Consider the following 17,610-nt stretch of genomic DNA (forward strand, 5'->3'; position numbering starts at 1 on the left):
AGGTACATTCCTGTGCCCTGATTTTACTGAGTGCTGTTGCTATAGAAAGTGGATAAGTGTTGTAATATAAACCTGTGCCGCTGTCAGAGCTGCTGTTACACAGAAATAAACAACTTCTGACCCAAGTACAATCCAGGATTTCTTTTTTCCAACACTGCAAACAGAGGATCTAAGAATATAGTAAAAATTTAAGCTATGATGCTAACAATGCTAACAAATAATCAAAACTACTGCTACCAGTTTAGCATTAGCATGTTCCCACACTCGCCTAATAGGAATCGTTCACCTCAGTAATACTGTTTAAAAAAAACAAATCTAATGTACAGTGCGATTCCTAACTTTAGGCCACGCCCTCAATCTAATAATAATAAAAATAATAATAAATTTTATTAATAGGTGCCTTTCTCAACACTCAAGGACACGGCACAATAAGGTTACAAGAGAAAGCATAATACACAACATATAGAAACAACGTATACAGCTTACGACATACACAAACAACAATTACAAAAGACTTAATACAAGTATGACTGTGACTGTGTATCTAATTCCAATGTCCCTATTTTGGGGCGGTGTTATGGCTCAGCCACGCCCCCTCCTGCATAAACATGATGCTTTTTTTTTACCGCACACTTTCCACTTCCTGTTTGTCCACACAGCAGTTTGTGAAAGCAGAGCAGGAGCTGGAAAGTGTGCAGACTAACGATCCGTCTAAAAGCAAAGATCCGATTGGCCTGATGTGAGGTTTTTCCCTCTGCTGCACTGAGGGATTGGGATGCTTTTAGAGGAAGTGAGGAAGTGACGAATTTGAACTGGATCATCATGTAAGTGATGCTGAGGATCATCTGTGAGGAGATGATCTATGGTAATTACCTTAAAGCTCCACAGACTGCAAACCGCCTTCACAAAGATAAAAAAAATCACAGAATCATTATCAACCTTCACCTTTTTCTGCTCCTCAAAGTGTTTGAGGATTTACTCATGTTCTTTGATTTGTAAAGAATCCAATTTACTTTTTATTTTTTATTTTTTAACTTGAATACTTTAAAATGAGCTATAAAAAGATTTAAAAACCCACACACAGTTAATTAACATATATAAATTAAATTAAATTAAAACTGTGCAAGAAAAATACAAACTTTCAGTAAACAAACAAACTAAGAAATTTAATTAAAAAAAAAAAAAACATCTCTTTGTAGATAATTAATTAATTCAATTTAATCCCCGCGATGAAAAAAGTCAGAAATCTAACCTGAAAATGAAGGTAATTAATTTTGAAAAGAATAATAGTAAACAATATAGTATTTTTGATTTATTTTTAATATATATGTGTGTGTACACACTGTTAAATTCTAACTTTATTTTCATTTAATTCTTACATACGGTTCAGATTTTTTGTGTGAAATTAAACTAAAAATCAGATTAAGCATCTGGTGTAGAAATACTTCCACAGCAGAATATAACCACTGATCATTTGTTATTTTTTCATCCTAAAATCCCAACTTGTGTAGCGTATGTGTGTGAGTGTGTGTGTGTGTGTGTGTGTGTGTGTGTGTGTGTGTGTGATGTTCACAGGGGAGATTAACAAGGTTCAGCGCAAATAACACAGTGAGCAAGTCACTTTATTCTTACTGGTAAAGTAACATGATCATTTAAATGCATGAGAAAATGAGGCAGATGGGACTCACTCACACACACACACACACACACACACACACACACACACACACACACACACACACACAGAGGTCTCCGGGAATGGTTGGAGAAGCCATGCCCACTGTACCACAACCCCTGAGGACACACTAACAAACAACATTGATGTCTAACAGTAGTAAAATCACCTGGGAGAAAATCAGAGCACCACCGATCAGAGTTTAATGTAAATAACATCAGACAAGTAAAATAGATAGCCACCACATCAACACATCAACAGTCATTGGTTGTTGGGAACAATGATCAGTCACCAATGGTCCAAACAACCAATCAACAATTAACACCCTTTCCAACAACCAATCAGTGATCACTGTTTTCTCTGCCAACCAATCACGAATCACCATTCTCTCCAACAGCCAATCTCAGAGCATTATATACTGTGTGTGTGTGTGTGTGTGTGTGTGTGGGTGTGTATATACAGACACACACACACACACACACACACACACACACACACACACACACACACACAGTATATAATGCTATATAATGCACAGTATAACAAACGCCACACAAGTTGGGATTTATATACACACACACACACACACACACACACACACACACACACAGTATATAATGCTATATAATGCACAGTATAACAAACGCCACACAAGTTGGATTTATACACACACACACACACACACACACACACACACACTATCTCACAAGTACCCCTTCCCCAGTACCAGCATCACTTATGCAGCCACAGACCATGATTCGGAGATGTGGTCAGGATTAATGGTGTCTTTACTGCTGAGAAATCCAGGCAGATCATTCTCCATCATGCAGTACCTTCATCACCTAATTGGCCCTGAATTAATTCTGCAGCAGAACAATGACCCCAAACATACAGCCAATGTCATTAACAACTAACTTCCGCAGGAGAAAACTCTGAGTCATGGAAGAAATAGTACTGATCCCAAGAGAGAACTAATCTCAACATCATCGAGCCTGTCTGGGATTAAATAAAGAGACAGAAGGATTTGAGGAGCCTACATCCACAGAAGATCTGTGGTTAGTTCTCCTTGATGTTTGGAAACAACCTGCATGCTGAGTTCCGTCAAAAACCGTGTGCAAGTGTACCTAGAAAAATGTATGCTGGACAAAAAACCCCACCAAATATTTATTTGATCTGGATTTCTTCTCTTTAATTACATTCCATTTCGTTAATTGATGATTGGTGCTGCTTCATGGCCCCGCGCGCGGCTGCCTAGCAACAGCTCATGCCAACATCAGCACCACACTTCATTCATTGTAATGGCGATGTTTTGCACGGGAAAACAGTATGATGGAAACTCTAGGGACCAAGTGCCAAACCGCGTCATCCCCTAACATACTAGATAGTGTGTATGTTTTTATTGTTATTGTTATTATTATTTGCGCTACCAAGCGGTTACGTCATCAGCGGGTCCGCGATCACTGATTACGTTCCGAAGTCTCATAGACCACCTGGTTCACTGGGGCTATTTACAGGATCCAGGAGACGCCAGCTCGTTTTGCGACGATGCCCTCAATAGATGTTTTTAATGAAGCAATACCTGCTATGACGGTCTACCCATGCCAAATGCGCTGAAATCCCCCCCTGTAGTGTCTATAATATCAGATACAATGCATCAGCACGGATATTTCTGTACCAATCAAAGAACATATCGAATATAAAATACGCTCATAAATACAGAAGTGTACACTGGATATAGACAAGCTGAAGTTTTTTCCGCACCACAATGTTGTTTACATCAGAAAGTCCGCAGGAGTCCTTGAAAAACAAGGCCGTGGATTAATGCAGCTGCGCGCCTCCAGACCCTTATAATAATCATTAGAATAAACATGTGCGCAGAAAGAGAGAGAGAGAGAGAAAGAGAGAGAGAAAAAAACACCTCAATCACAGCGGTTCTTACCTTACAGCATCCTCTCCGGCGCGGCCTTTGTGTGTGTGTGTGTGTGTGTGTGTGTTCCTGCCACACCTGCAGCCGAGATCACAACTACACAACACACAGCACAGGAAGATGAAGCTTATCCCTCGTTCCTCTTCTCCTTTCGATGAGAACCGAGGTTCTTCCTGCTAAAGGTTCACGACTAAACGTTTTGGTCATTGAGGAGAGACAGATCATCTCTCTGTAGACCCTCTGTAGACCCTCTGTAGACCAGCCCACTGCCGCGCCTCTCATTACACACCAATCACTTCACTGAGTCGATTCATTTGAACTGAACTGAACTGATCCACGCGACTCTGAACTGGTTTCATCCACCAGAAATGAATGATGAACCGGAATCACTCTGCAATACTTTTATACCGATTTTACAGTGTATTAAGATCTTTAGACTCTCATTGGCACTGAATTGCACCAGATCTTGTCACTCTGATGAAGCTTTTCTCAAATGTACATCCTCTGAATATAAATCCTATTGTTTCTATGGATCAGACTCAATAAAAGGCAAAACACAGTAAATGACTGAGTTCTGTGGACATCTTTGTCTCTGAAAGAAGAACTTGTGTAAGATGGAGAACAGGAGAGAAGATCAGAGTGATCAGACTCCCTCACCCCCCACACATGGAGGTGGAAGCTTAATAGTTTGGGTTTGTTTTTAAAGGTTGGAGATGCATTCCGTAAAGTGAGAGGAATCCTGAACCAACATGGCTCCCAATCCACACTTCAACACCATGCAGTTGCTTCTGGACTGAGGCTGAAGTGTACGTCCAAACTCTTTTATTTAGAGCGCAAACAGTCGTCTGGCATGTTATCTCTGTGAATGACTTTCCCAATCACCGCACCTAAATCCTACTGAACTGCTCTGGGATGAACTGGATCACAAGAAGGAAATCTCCAGTCTTTTTTACATGACATGGCATAGTATTTCAGCTTAATGTTTGGAAAAACAAAGTGCCTGGATGCTAAGAGAATTTTTCAATGAAAATAAAGTGAAACATCACTACATTTATAGATTTGGTTAAAGGACATCTTTGTAATGCTCAATTACCAAATTTGTTGCATAGATACAGATAGATTATGCAAAAACCATAAAAAAACTTGATCTTTCCAAACGTTTCACAGCCGTGGTATATAATTAAAGTAAACAAAATCAACAATGCCCAAAATAAATTAAATTAAATCCATGAATGAATTGTACAACGCAAAATCTATTAATTTCTGCGATTATTTATTTTTTACATCTCACCGTCATACAGCCAATAATTCACCCCCTGGTAAGTAGAGGTATTGCAGTTTAGTTTTTTCCTCAACTAATTCAGAGAAGAAACACCTCAGAACTGGAATCAGCTGTGTACATGCATCTGAAGGACAAAGGATACACATTTGGAGACGAAATCTTATACATCTAGGACAGAGAAGACAGATGGCTTGAGAGAGGAGTGGAGAAGGCCAACTATGTTCAGGTGGAAAATCCTTCTCTCAACAGAAGTGGAGGCCACAAACTGTTTCTTATTATTCATGCTGCTCTTTTATCCAATACCTCTTCATGCATCCACTAGGAAAGCCACAACTAAGGACCATCCATTCACTGCTCTTTACCCACTTAGTACTTCTATCCTCTCACTCTTCTTCTCTGGGGTCATTACATTCATTTATTAACAAATTTTATCTTACTCCTAACATCCCCACACTCTCACCTCCCCTGGTTCCCTCAACGAGGCTTTTCTGAGACTGAAGAATCTGCTCAAATGAGTAGTGAAATGTTTCAATCCAGAAGTCCAGGTGAACCAACTTCCAGATAACAGCACTTTCCAGATGCCACCCTGAATTCATTTAATAGACAAAAATGAGACCGTGTGCTGACATATTTTAATAGTAAGTGCTCATACAAAAAACAAAACACACTTTCAAAATATACTTAAACAGAGAAAATTACAATATAACAATTACAACAAAAAAACTTGCCAGTTTCAGATGTGAAATCAATTTGCTTTTTTAAATAAAAATAAACTAATAATTACACAATCCCTCTTTATCCAAGATTATATTCATTCTTCAGTGTAATGATCTGTGGAAGACGAGGCGGCGTCCTCCTCATCTCGTCTGACAGACCTGCAGTGAAGAGATTTATTTGTTGGTCATCAAACGCTGGATTGGGTCATATTTTACATGAGCAGTTTGCGTATCCTACTTCCCCAGAACGGACTCTACGGTAACTAAAGCCTCTCGAATCGATCAAAGACGCATAGATTTTAATAAATTATTATCCTTTCGTGGAAAGAAGATCGGATTCCCCAGGATCCTTGGTTTTACTGCAGTGTAGGAGAAAAGCAAAAATCCTATAATGCAATAAAACACTTCATGTTGTGCTGCAATAGGAAACTAATTAACAACAGATGATGTTGTACAGGTGTAAAGAAAAGAGATTTTCTACAACCGGTTGCCATGAAAGGTTTTATTCCACTTATACCACAACGATTCACTGATAATCCTAATTATAAGAACAGAATGTTACACTTCTGTTACAGGTATCTGATCCACTATGTATTTGTTGTATTCCATCTGCCACTTACCCTGGCTGTAAGACTAAATAAGACCGGCTGCAAGACTGAATAAGACCGGCTGCAAGACCGACTGTAAGACTGAATAAGACCGGCTGTAAGACCGACTGTAAGACTGAATAAGACCGGCTGTAAGACCGACTGTAAGACCGGCTGCAAGACCGGCAGTAAGACCGGCAGTAAGACCGGCAGTAAGACCGGCAGTAAGACCGGCAGTAAGACCGGCTGTGAAAAGCTTTAAGCAGGACCCTTAACCCCACCGCTGTTCATTTGTATGAATGAGATAAACCTTCACCTGATTGCTCTGGATACTGGTGTCTGGCAAAAGTTATAAATGTAAACCTGTTCCAGCATGACAATGCACCTGTACACAAAGCCATGAAGATCTGCTGTCCATGGGTTGGAGTGGAAGATCTACTGCCCAGACAAATCGGACCCTATTCAACAACTTTTGGGGATGAATGTGAATGCACCCCAGGTCTCCTCACCTCACCTACATCAGTACCTGACTTTACTAACACACTTGAGGCTGAATGAGAACACGTCTCCACAAGCACACTTTATAATCTAGTGAAACATCTTCCCAGAAGAGTGGAGCTAACTTTAAAATGATTAGAATATAAGTCAATGCAGCACAGCACAAAATTCATCAGGTGTCCACATACTCAGTCAGTGCAGCGTAATGAAATTGTGTTACTGTAACTGCAGGATCTCCTACCAGTGTGTGGTCAGAGCCGACCTGTATGATGTAGACAGGGACTGTGCACTGCACCGCCATGTTGCTCATGTCCATCTCATCCGCTTCTGCTGCAACAGCGGCTGATGGAGAGGTGACTGATAAAGACTGGCTGGTCAGAGAGTCGAGCACCTGACCGAGGGAATGAGGGAAAGAGAGAGAGAAAAAAAAAAAATCAGAAAAATACAAGATAAAAAGAAAAATGTATACAAATGGGGTTTTATCACCTGTGTGGTTTCAAAAACATTTATTACAAAAAATAAATATAAAATTATGTTTCTTTTTTTTTAATAATTAATGGAAAAGCCCTCAAACGTGAGAAAAATTAAACAACCAAAAATACCCCCCAGTATAACAGTAGAAGTTGCATTTTTCCCTTGGCCTTCATTTGCATACTGAAACATGATTGGCTCTTAGATTTTAGGATGCAATATCACTTCTGGGAAAAATCTTCTGTATTGTTCGAGTATTTTTGCTTCATGAAAGTTTCTGAATTTCTTAATACAATTCAAAGGTTACTTTGAGAAAGAATATATATATTTTTTTTAAGTACAAGTAAAGAGTTTCTACTTCAATAATGTATTAAACCAATATTCAATCTTACCTCATCCACATTCCACAAATCAGCACACCGATCATCAGAGGGTGAATAGCTGTAGCTCATGCTCTCCAACAGCTCGCTCGAAGCTTCATCACTCTGCCAAGAACATCATAATCATCATCAAGATAAAATAGGTTATTATAGACGCTCGAAAACTGGCGTGTGTGTAATTATATAAAGTAATGAGTGTGTTAGAGAAGTGAAGAAAAGAGTGCAGGCAGGGTGGAGTGGGTGGAGAAGAGTGATGGCAGGAGTGATACGTGATAGAAGAGTATCTGTGAGAGTGAAAGGGAAAGTTTATAGGACTGTGGTGAGACCTGAGACCTTGTATGGTTTAGAGACAGTGGCATTGAGTAAAAGACAGGGGGTGAAGCTGGAGGTATGAGGATGGAGGATGATCCGCTGTGGCGACCCCTAATAGGAGCAGCCGAAAGAAGAAGATAGAGATATATACAGTGTAATTATATATAAGCCCAGCCCTCCTCAACGACTATCACCCTGTAGCCCTGACCTCAGAAGTAATGAAGTGCTTTGAAAGACTGCTCAGAGACTTCATCACTGTTTGAATACCAGACACACTGGATCCTCTACAGTTTGTGTACCGCCAGAACTGTTCTACTGAGGACGCCATTGCACATCTCCACACAACAACAAGACACCTGGACTGCAGAAAAGGGAATTATGCAAAAATGCTGTTTGTGGACTACAGTTCAGGTTCAACACCATAATTCCCTCCACACTCACCTCCAAGTTGGAGGTCCTGGGACTAAGCCCACCCCTGTGTCAATGGATCTCCAACTTCCTGACTGACAGACCACAAGCCATATGGGTGGGCAAACACACCTCATCCACCCTCACCCTCACCACTGGAGCTCCCCAGGGTTGTGTTCTGAGCCCCCTGCGGTACTTAATGTACACATTACTGTGTGACTGTGTGGCCAGTTCCACCATCATCAAGTTTGCTAACGACACTGTTGTGGTGGGCCTGATCTCAAACAACGATGAGATGGCCTACCTACAGGAGATTAAAAACCTGGAGAGATGGTGCCAGGAGAACAATCTTCTCCTGAACATCAGCAAGACTAAGGAGTTGATAGTGGACTTCAGCACGAAGCGGTCATACCAACTGATAAACATCAACAGGACCCCAGTGGAAAGAGTAGACAGTTTCCGGTACCTCACACAGGACCTGTCTTGGTCCTGTTCCATCAACACCCTGGTGAAGAAACCCAGCAGCGCCTGTACCATCTGAGACGCTTAAGGGACTTTAAACAACCCTCTCAGTTGCTAAGGACCTTGTACACCTGCACCATTGAGAGCGTTCTGACGGGTAGCATCACTTCCTGGTTCAGGAACAGCACCATGCAGGACACGTGAGGCCTCCAGAGGGCGGTGTGTTCAGCTGAACTCCCTGACCTGCAGGACCAGGGCCAGGAAGATTGTGAAGGACCTCAGCCATCCCAACAATTGACTTTTTGCTCGGTTACGTCCAGGGAAGCGCTTCCACTCCTTGAAAGCAAACAGAGAGAATGAGCAGGAGCTTCTTCCCACAGACCATTCGGAGGAACTAGTACTGGACTTCTCTCCCAGTCTCGCTGCACAGTTATGACACCTTAAATCTGGAGCTTCACAGTACAGTGTCACTTTATACCACACCATACTGCACATGGACAATCACACTAAAACCCTTTCTGGCAATCCATTTATATAATTATATCTCCATATTCTCATACTTATTATTTATACTATACACTATTTTATTTACTTTATTTTTACTCATATTCCATTTTTATGTTTACAGGTTGGACAGTCGCACAAAGAATTTCACTGTATGTCGTATCCTGTATGAATGTGACATACAATTTTTATTCGATATAAAAGAATCCCCAAGTGGCCAAAAGTATTAGGACACCAACTTTCTTCCAGTCATGAGACACAGTGTCATCATGACACCGCTTGGAAGTAGCCCCTATAAATTTCATGCATATTCTGCTCTCATACATAATTAAATGTAGACAAAACTGCATTTACTTTTACTGATTACATTTTTTTTTTTACACAAATATCATAATTTTCTACTTGTTCCATAATTAAACCAGACTCGTTTTAGTTTCCACATATTTCCTGTCATTCTCCTGATCATCATTATCTCTGCTTGTGTTCTTTATGGTGGATCGTCAGTCTGGACACGTAGTAATCTTCAACTTTTTTTAGTCTTTTAAAGCGTGAGGATCTGCACTTCTACTGAGTGAAGGATGAGTGGACTTTTGCCGTCTCTGATAGAAGGTACATAGTGTATGTGTGTGTGTGATCTGCACTGACATGTGCTGAGGTGTCGCTGAGGACGGAGGTCAACAGTCGGATGTACTCGGTGGCGGCCTTCAGCATGTCCACTTTACTGGGTTTGCGGTCTCGTGGCATCACCGGTACGATCCGCCTCAGGTAAGAGAACATGCTGTTCAGACTACGCACCTGCAGGGGGCGCCAAAGGACAGAAGACCACAATGAGGACCAGCAAAATGTCTCACACAATTCACTCATACATAAACTGTTCTGGATTTTTCTCCAAAAACAAAAAGACTCATAACTGCACTGTAAGATTATTAACTTCGACACAACAAAACATAATATTGAATAATAAAAAAAAGAAAGTTTTAAAAATATTTTTTTATTTTAAAGCTCAGTCAGATGAGAAATAAATTGGATTATAGACAAGTTTATTTATGATTTAAACTGTTTTTATCCTAATAAACAGATCTCTAACACTTAGCCAGCTCAATTAGTTATTTAATAACACGATTGCCACTACTTGTCTATCAACAGGAAGCCACGCCCACATAACTGATCCAAAAAAGCTTAAACCAAATAAAAATAATCCATGTTCAATCTGGATCTGATCATCACATTTGAAACTCCTGATAAGCATTTAGAGGTGTTGAGGTTTTTACCTGCGGTGCCGTGTTTAATTCAGTGTTTAATTACGTATAAAATCTCAAACTCCAAGTGCAATATAACCAGACGGACTCGAGTCTTAGTCCCACTTCTTCCTTACATATTTTCATGGAGTAAATTTCACCACCGTCGATTATCTTGTGTGAAAACCACTTCACAATTTAATAGCAGGTACTTTTGGATGTGGGCGTGGCCTAATTAATTCCAAACAGTGAATGTGAATAAGTGAATGCTGACTGGACCCCAGACCTTCTCACCTACAGTCAGTACCTGACTTTATTAACACACTTGCAGCTGAATGAATCTCCACAAATCTAGTGGAACATCTTCCCAGAAGAGTGGAGATTATTATAAAAGCAAATGGAGTCTAAAAGCAAAAATGTGATGTTCCAAAAAAAAAAAAAAAAAACCCACAAACCAATTCTCTGGTCAGGTGTCCACAAACATACAGCTGCATCTCAATAAACAAATGTTGTGGAAAAGTTCATTTCTTTCAGTAATTCAACACACAAATGGTAAAACTGGTGTATTAAATAAATTCAGTGCACACAGACTGAAGTAGTTTACATCTTTGGTTCTTTTAATTGTGATTATATTGTCTCACATAAAAACCTTCAATTCACATCTCAACCAATTAGAATATGGCGACATGCTAATCGGCCAATCAACTCAAAACACCTGGAAAGGTTTTCTGACGCTTCAAAATGGTCTCTCTGTTTGGTTCGCTGGACAACACAATCATAGGGAAGACGTCTGATCTGACGGTGTCCAGAAGACAATCATTGACCGTCTTCACAAGAAGGTGAAGACACAAACATTCACCACTAAAGAAGCTGCTGATCACGAGTGCTGTATCTCAGCATGTTAACAGAAAGTTGAGTGAAAAGAAAAAGTGTAGAAAAAAAAAGATTCACAACCAACCAACAGAACCGCAGCCTTGAGAGACTCGTCAAGCAAAATCCATTAAAGAATTTGGATGAACTTCACAAGGAACGGACTGAGGTTTGGGTCAAGGCATCGAGACCCACTACACTCAGACATGTCAAAGAATCTGGCTTCAGTTGTGGTATTCCTCTTGTTAAGCTCCTCCTGAACCACAGACAATGTCAGCGACATCTTACCTGGGCTAAAGAGAAGATCTGGACTGTTTCATAGTGGTCCAAAGTCCTCTTTTCAGATGAAAGCAAGTTTTGTATTTCACTTGGAAATCAAGGTCCCAGAGTCTGGAGGAAGGGTGGAGAAGTTCATCGCAAGATGCTTGAAGTCCAGTGTTAAGTTTCCACAGTCTGAGATGATTTGGGGTGCAGTGTCTCCTGTTGGCGTTTTTTGAAAACCAAAGTCACGGCACCCGTTTACCAAGAAATTGTAGAGCAGTTCATGCTTCCCTTCGCTGACCAGCTTTATGGAGATACTGCTTTCATTTTCCAGCAGGATTTAGCACCTGCTCACGCTGTCAAAAGCAGCAAAAGTTGGTTAAATGACCATGGTGATGGTCAGCAAACTCACCAGACCTGAACCCCACAGAGAATCTCTGGTGTAGTGTCAAGAGAAACACGAGAAACAAGAGACCAAAAAATGCATATGAGCTGAAGGCTCATATGAAACCTGGGCTTCCATACCACCTCAGCGGTGCCACAGTCTGATCTCCTCCATGCCACGCCCAATTGAGGCAGTAGTTAAAGCAGAAGGAGCCTCGACCAAGTATTAAGTACAGATACAGTAAATGAACAGACTTTCTAGAAGACCCACAATTCACAAATTTTTTGTAATGAAGTTCTCATTTGTTGAGATATAAATTGGTGGGTTTTTGTTACATGTGATCCAAAACCCTGACAATTAAAATAACCCAAGACTTTATCTATTTATTTAATTCACGAGTTTCACAATTTGAGTTGTATTCAACATTCAAATGTATTGAGATGCACCTGTACACACACACACACACACACACACACACACACACACACACACACACACACACACGATGTACAAAATAGTACGAAGTTAAAAGCGTCATCATTGTGCTTTTTGAAACACTGAATTTATTTGTAGAACTGTTAATACTCATCATAAAGAACAAGCAATGAATCCTAACGAATCTTTCCGAACACTCGTAATTAATTAATTCAGGTCGACTGATTCCTTGTGCTCTGATTTCGTTTTTCTGCATCAGCGCTGCAGCACCACGCCAAAGAATTATACAAAACACACAATGTTAATTTCTCTCTTGATAAATGATGACTGATAGTCTCACACACACACACACACACACACACACACACACACACACACACACACACACACACACACACACACGAATTAACGTGTTCAGAAGCGTGAACTGTAAGCTGAAGGTCTCCGTCGCTTTTATTTAATTACGTGTAATAAATTCAAACAAAATCGTGAATAATTGAAAAGCAGTTTCATGAGATTGTTGAAGATTTACATTGAAGCGCCTCTTTGGTTTTGTTTTTTGCTGTGAAAAACCCTGACAAAACTTCAACATTCATTTTTCCGAGGTTTTTATGAAACACACACTCGACGAGGCTCTTAAATAAAAAAAATCTCATGTTTTTTTTTTTTTAAGTATAAACTTTAATCCTAGGCTTATATATTCGACTCTTTTTGCTTCTTTTGCATTTTATACTTTTTCCATGAACGTTTATTATATTATTCCCAATAGTTTACACTCTCATCTCATATTTCACATTATATTTCAGCCACCACGTGTTGCTGGGGGTCAAAGAAATGCAGAATCAACAGTGTGAAATACATGAGAATTAATCTGTTGCTGTAACCAATCAGGTTTCGAGTTAGCAGGACCAGGGCCATCTAGCAGGCGTACAATAACATTAGCATTTCTACATTCTTTCTTTGCACGTCTGAGTGCACTGATCAGAGCTCACAATCTGTAGCAGACTTTTCAAGAATATCTGGAAAGTCTGGAACAGTTACGCTCTTTTATTAAGCTTTTCTACTTCCTCTGTCCTGTAGAATTTGCACAAAAACACATTTGACTTGCGGAGAGGTGCAGTTGTGGCTCCAGTGAAAGGAGACTTGTTGAATTGTGTGCATTGGGTTTTTTGCTTTAGTGATGATGTTCATTCTCACTGTATGAGATCCTGTGTGAGATGCAGCTCTGTTCTACTGCACTGCTCTAGAACACTGATGGGTTCTGGAGATGTGATGATGAATTGATTTGGGTAAATACATATATCACAGTATACATAAGCATCCAGCAAGGATGTAGAAAAGAGGAAGAATCCATGCATTGATGTTATTATGAACAGTTAGAGAAGGTTTGACAAAAACAGGAAGATGAAAGAGAAAAATCTGAAAAGCTTAAACGACTCATAAAAATAATTCGAATCTCAGTATTCGGTTCAAAGAGTCGATTCTTTCGAACATGGCATGTCCACTAACCCGGAGCCGCTCTTTGGCGTTGGCTATCTGTCTCTTCTTTGTAGCATCGTCTCTATCCTCCATGTCCATGTACTGTCCATCCTCCGTCCTCAGCAACTTTCCGATATTTACGTGCACCGGAAGCGACGGCTCGGTGCTCTCGTGCAGCAAAATGTCGCCCATCATCTCTCGCTCAGGCACTTTCATTAATCCCCCCATCACCTCCCTCTTCAGGCTCTGAACAACAAAACAAAACAAAACTATACATTTACGCACAAAAATATAAAGCCATACCAAAACACACCACTTCCGCCAGCCTTACTTATTAGAAAAAAATTCAAATGCGCGCACCTGGTTTAAGCCACGCCCTCTAATTAGCATCCGCGTCAATTAAAGGAATGAAATACCGCTGTTAGCCACCAGAGGGCGGAAATCAGGGGAAATAACGGAACAGGCGTACAACGTCAAGTTTATTAATTATAGAATGCCATTTACTATTAAAAATATTTATTATTCTTTTCTTTTTTTGTGCCATCGATTAATTAAAATAGTTCCTGATTAATCGCAGCTTAATCGCACATTTGTAACTGTTCTAAATGTACCTTGAATGTATACTTAGTTGCCTTTAATTAATACTCTAATCAACATGTGCATGGACTAATATCGATGCTTTATGCCTATGTATGTTTATTATAAGTGAAACCGAACTCTTTATAGAGCATGAAGACAAAATATTCTAGTAAATGTTTTAATAATGGTGTTTTAAATGACGTAAATCATCTGGACACCAAACAGAACTTTTTGCTATGTTTCCACACGGACGGTTTTAATTGCTGGAGTGGCGGATTTTGGTGCTTGATTTGAGACTTGCCGCATCAGTAAAACAAATGTTTAGTGATTTAAAAACAAAAATATATATATATATATCGGTGGAGTTTATTTATTATTTATATATGAGTAAAGAAAGTAAACTGCACTGCATTAAGCGCATGTAAATAAAATGAGTGTTGTTAAAATAAATTTGCGTTAATTACACACACATATCCAAAGTGCACTCTTCTGTGTGTGTGTGTGTGTGTGTGTGTGTGTGTGTGTGTGTGTGTATAACTCAGCCAATCAGATTTCTATCTGCCATTTTATATTTGCACCACTAGATGTCCACAGCTGAACAGTTCACATCCCTCACAAACACAACATTGCTGCTGGGTCTTAGATTTTCTTCTCTTGTGCCATTTTAATGTTTTACTTCACTTCATGCAGGTTGTAAATCCCACTACTGCTGTGTTAATCCTTCATTTTCATTCCAAACAGTGACGCCGGTGATGAAAATGAAAAGCAAACATGAGGTGCGCGACAAAGTGGAGTAGCAGTTACTTTCTTACAGGGAATATTTTCACAGAAATTCTAATGGTTTCCACAACAAATACCAAACTAATAGAAACCATCATCTGAAAAAACATTTGTAACTGTTTCAAGCAATTGGTTTCTATTATAAATCATCTTTCTGTACATCATCATCATCAAACCAAAGGGACACTAATGGACCTAATGGTCCCAGTTGGTGTCTGTTGTTTTGGTGAGAAGGTTCTGGGGGTGCATTCAACATTTACATTCATCCCGAAGGTGTTTAATAGGGTTGGAGCTTTATAGCAGGAGATCTTCCAGTCCAACCCATGCAGATCTTCATGGAGCTGGATTTGTGCACAGGGGTATTGTCATGCTGGTACAGGTTTTGGCCTCTTTAAATAAAGAGGAAATTTCATGCCACTGCATCCAAAGACGTCTTGTACAATTGTGTGCCTTCAACGTTCTACTACAGTTTGGAGAAGAAGCACAAATGACTGAAAAAGTCAGGCGTCCGAATATCTTTGCCGATCTACAAGGTGCCGAAGGTTTTCTGTTGGTCGTTAATGGTATCCACTATACACAATATGCCCCTTCAACAAATGACCATTATAGAGACTCACAGAGTTTCACCAGTACAGTGGAACCAATACAATTTCCATTAAAACCAATAAAACCATTACAATTCTTATTTTTACACAAAATGCATGAAAATGTCTGAAATGATAAAAAAGAAAAACGTATTGAAATCATTATCATCATTAGATCAGGAAGCTGTCGCAAGGTTGCAATAGACTTTAACAGGAAACATGACGAGAACATCTCTTACACACACACACACACACACACACACACACACACACACACACACACACACACACACACACAGTTGCCAAAGATGAGATGAGTACATGATAAAACATCCACTTTTCTGCAAGTTTTGATTGACTCTATATATCTATATATCTTCACAACTTCCTATTTGCATATTAACCCTGACTGTACCTCATGTATAAATCATTACAAAAAAAAAAAAAAAAGTATATATTGTTGTATCTTGAAGTCCCTTCCTTTCTAGAGATCAAACCCTTCTTCTTGCTTCTCTTTCTCTACCATCCCGAGACACCCTGAGGTTTGGCCAGCTCCAGTCACCTCCCACCTCGTGATGATTACGGACCTTTAAAGAAGTTGATGCCAAACTCGCAATCATCCCGAACCATCTAGAGACGTATCAGTGCCAATTGGATCCCACTACATATGTGGAGTTTTGACATTGGACCTCCTGGAGTGTTTAAAGGCTCTGGCATGGAGGAGCTGATGCTGGATCTGTGATGATCACAAATGTTGAGCTCAGTAGCTCCTAGTTTTATAACCATAAAGACTGTTGAAAGAACATTACTTATAATCTTATACTCCAGTGCTCATGTTAGTTCTCACTCTCCAGTGTTCTGTATTGTTGAAAGATTTATGATCAAACTCTTGATGTCACCCAAATGAGGATGGTTTCCCCTTTTGAGTCTGGTTCCTCTCAAGGTTTCTTCCTCATAACATCTAAGGGAGTTTTTCCTTGCCACAGTCACCACGGCTGCTCATCAGGGATAAATACACACCATTCACCTTCACTGTTGATTTCTGTAAAGCTGCTTTGAGACAATGTCTGTTGTGAAAAAGCACAATACAAATAAACTTGACTTGACCCCTGATTCTGATCCCCTGCTCCTTATATGCACCATATTCACTCGCTCCGTTTCCACTTCTCATCGTGGGCTCTTCATTTACTTTAATCCGTCTCTCTGGACTCGTGTCCATTTTCACTTCATTCTCATTTTTGCACTTAACATTTATTCCCACTTCATGGAGAGAACAGACACGTGACACGTCAGGTTCGAGGATGAGCGCATCAGGTTGGGTTTATGCCCAATAATCAGAAGAAGAACGTAATAAATCAGTGAATGTAAACACAAGACTCTATGTTTCTGTAACTATAACAGTTGTTTAAGTAACTATACATTGTGTATCAGATGAGAGATTCAGAGAAATGATTACGAGTAAACAGAATAAACACTATTCTATGCATTTCAGGCTCGAGACCCGACGCAGTGACGGGCCGTGAACTCAGACGAGAGAAAATAAAATGGATCAGACGCATAGCTCTTTCTGACTGCCGATGCCACGTGGTTACATAACATGCATTTTTTACGTGACTTCTGTGGCTGCGTGAATCAGATGCATGCCTGATGGGGCCATCCTGGAGCTCGTTAAGGCCAAGGGTTTAATGAAGCGCTGTCTGGAGTCTGGTATGTGGATGTTTTTTAATTGTCTGCCACGTTTTCTTTTGAGATGTTGCTAATAGGGAGCAAGCGATAG

At 40.0% G+C, this 17,610-nt stretch overlaps 2 protein-coding genes across 3 annotated transcripts in view; both read right to left on the reverse strand.

Annotated features, from left to right (window-relative positions):
• add2 (adducin 2 (beta)) overlaps positions 1–3,896 on the reverse strand; it is a 24,597-nt gene extending 20,701 nt beyond the window's left edge. For both annotated transcript variants that reach the window (XM_046841538.1, XM_046841537.1), the window contains exon 1: positions 3,615–3,896. The gene's annotated coding sequence lies outside the window, so the exon portion shown is untranslated. The remainder of the gene's footprint in view (positions 1–3,614) is intronic.
• Positions 3,897–5,499: 1,603 nt separating this feature from the next.
• Positions 5,500–14,219, reverse strand: figla (folliculogenesis specific bHLH transcription factor). Its single transcript, XM_046841540.1, has 5 exons — positions 13,921–14,219; positions 9,868–10,017; positions 7,549–7,641; positions 6,927–7,076; positions 5,500–5,759 (listed from the first exon to the last, which is right to left on the reverse strand). The coding sequence occupies exons 1-5, from the start codon at positions 14,116–14,118 to the stop codon at positions 5,742–5,744; spliced, it is 609 nt and encodes a 202-aa protein (XP_046697496.1). The 5' UTR covers positions 14,119–14,219; the 3' UTR covers positions 5,500–5,741.
• Positions 14,220–17,610: the final 3,391 nt, after the last annotated feature.

Source organism: Silurus meridionalis, chromosome 27 (genome assembly GCF_014805685.1).
Source record: "Silurus meridionalis isolate SWU-2019-XX chromosome 27, ASM1480568v1, whole genome shotgun sequence".
Taxonomy (NCBI): Eukaryota; Metazoa; Chordata; class Actinopteri; order Siluriformes; family Siluridae; genus Silurus; species Silurus meridionalis.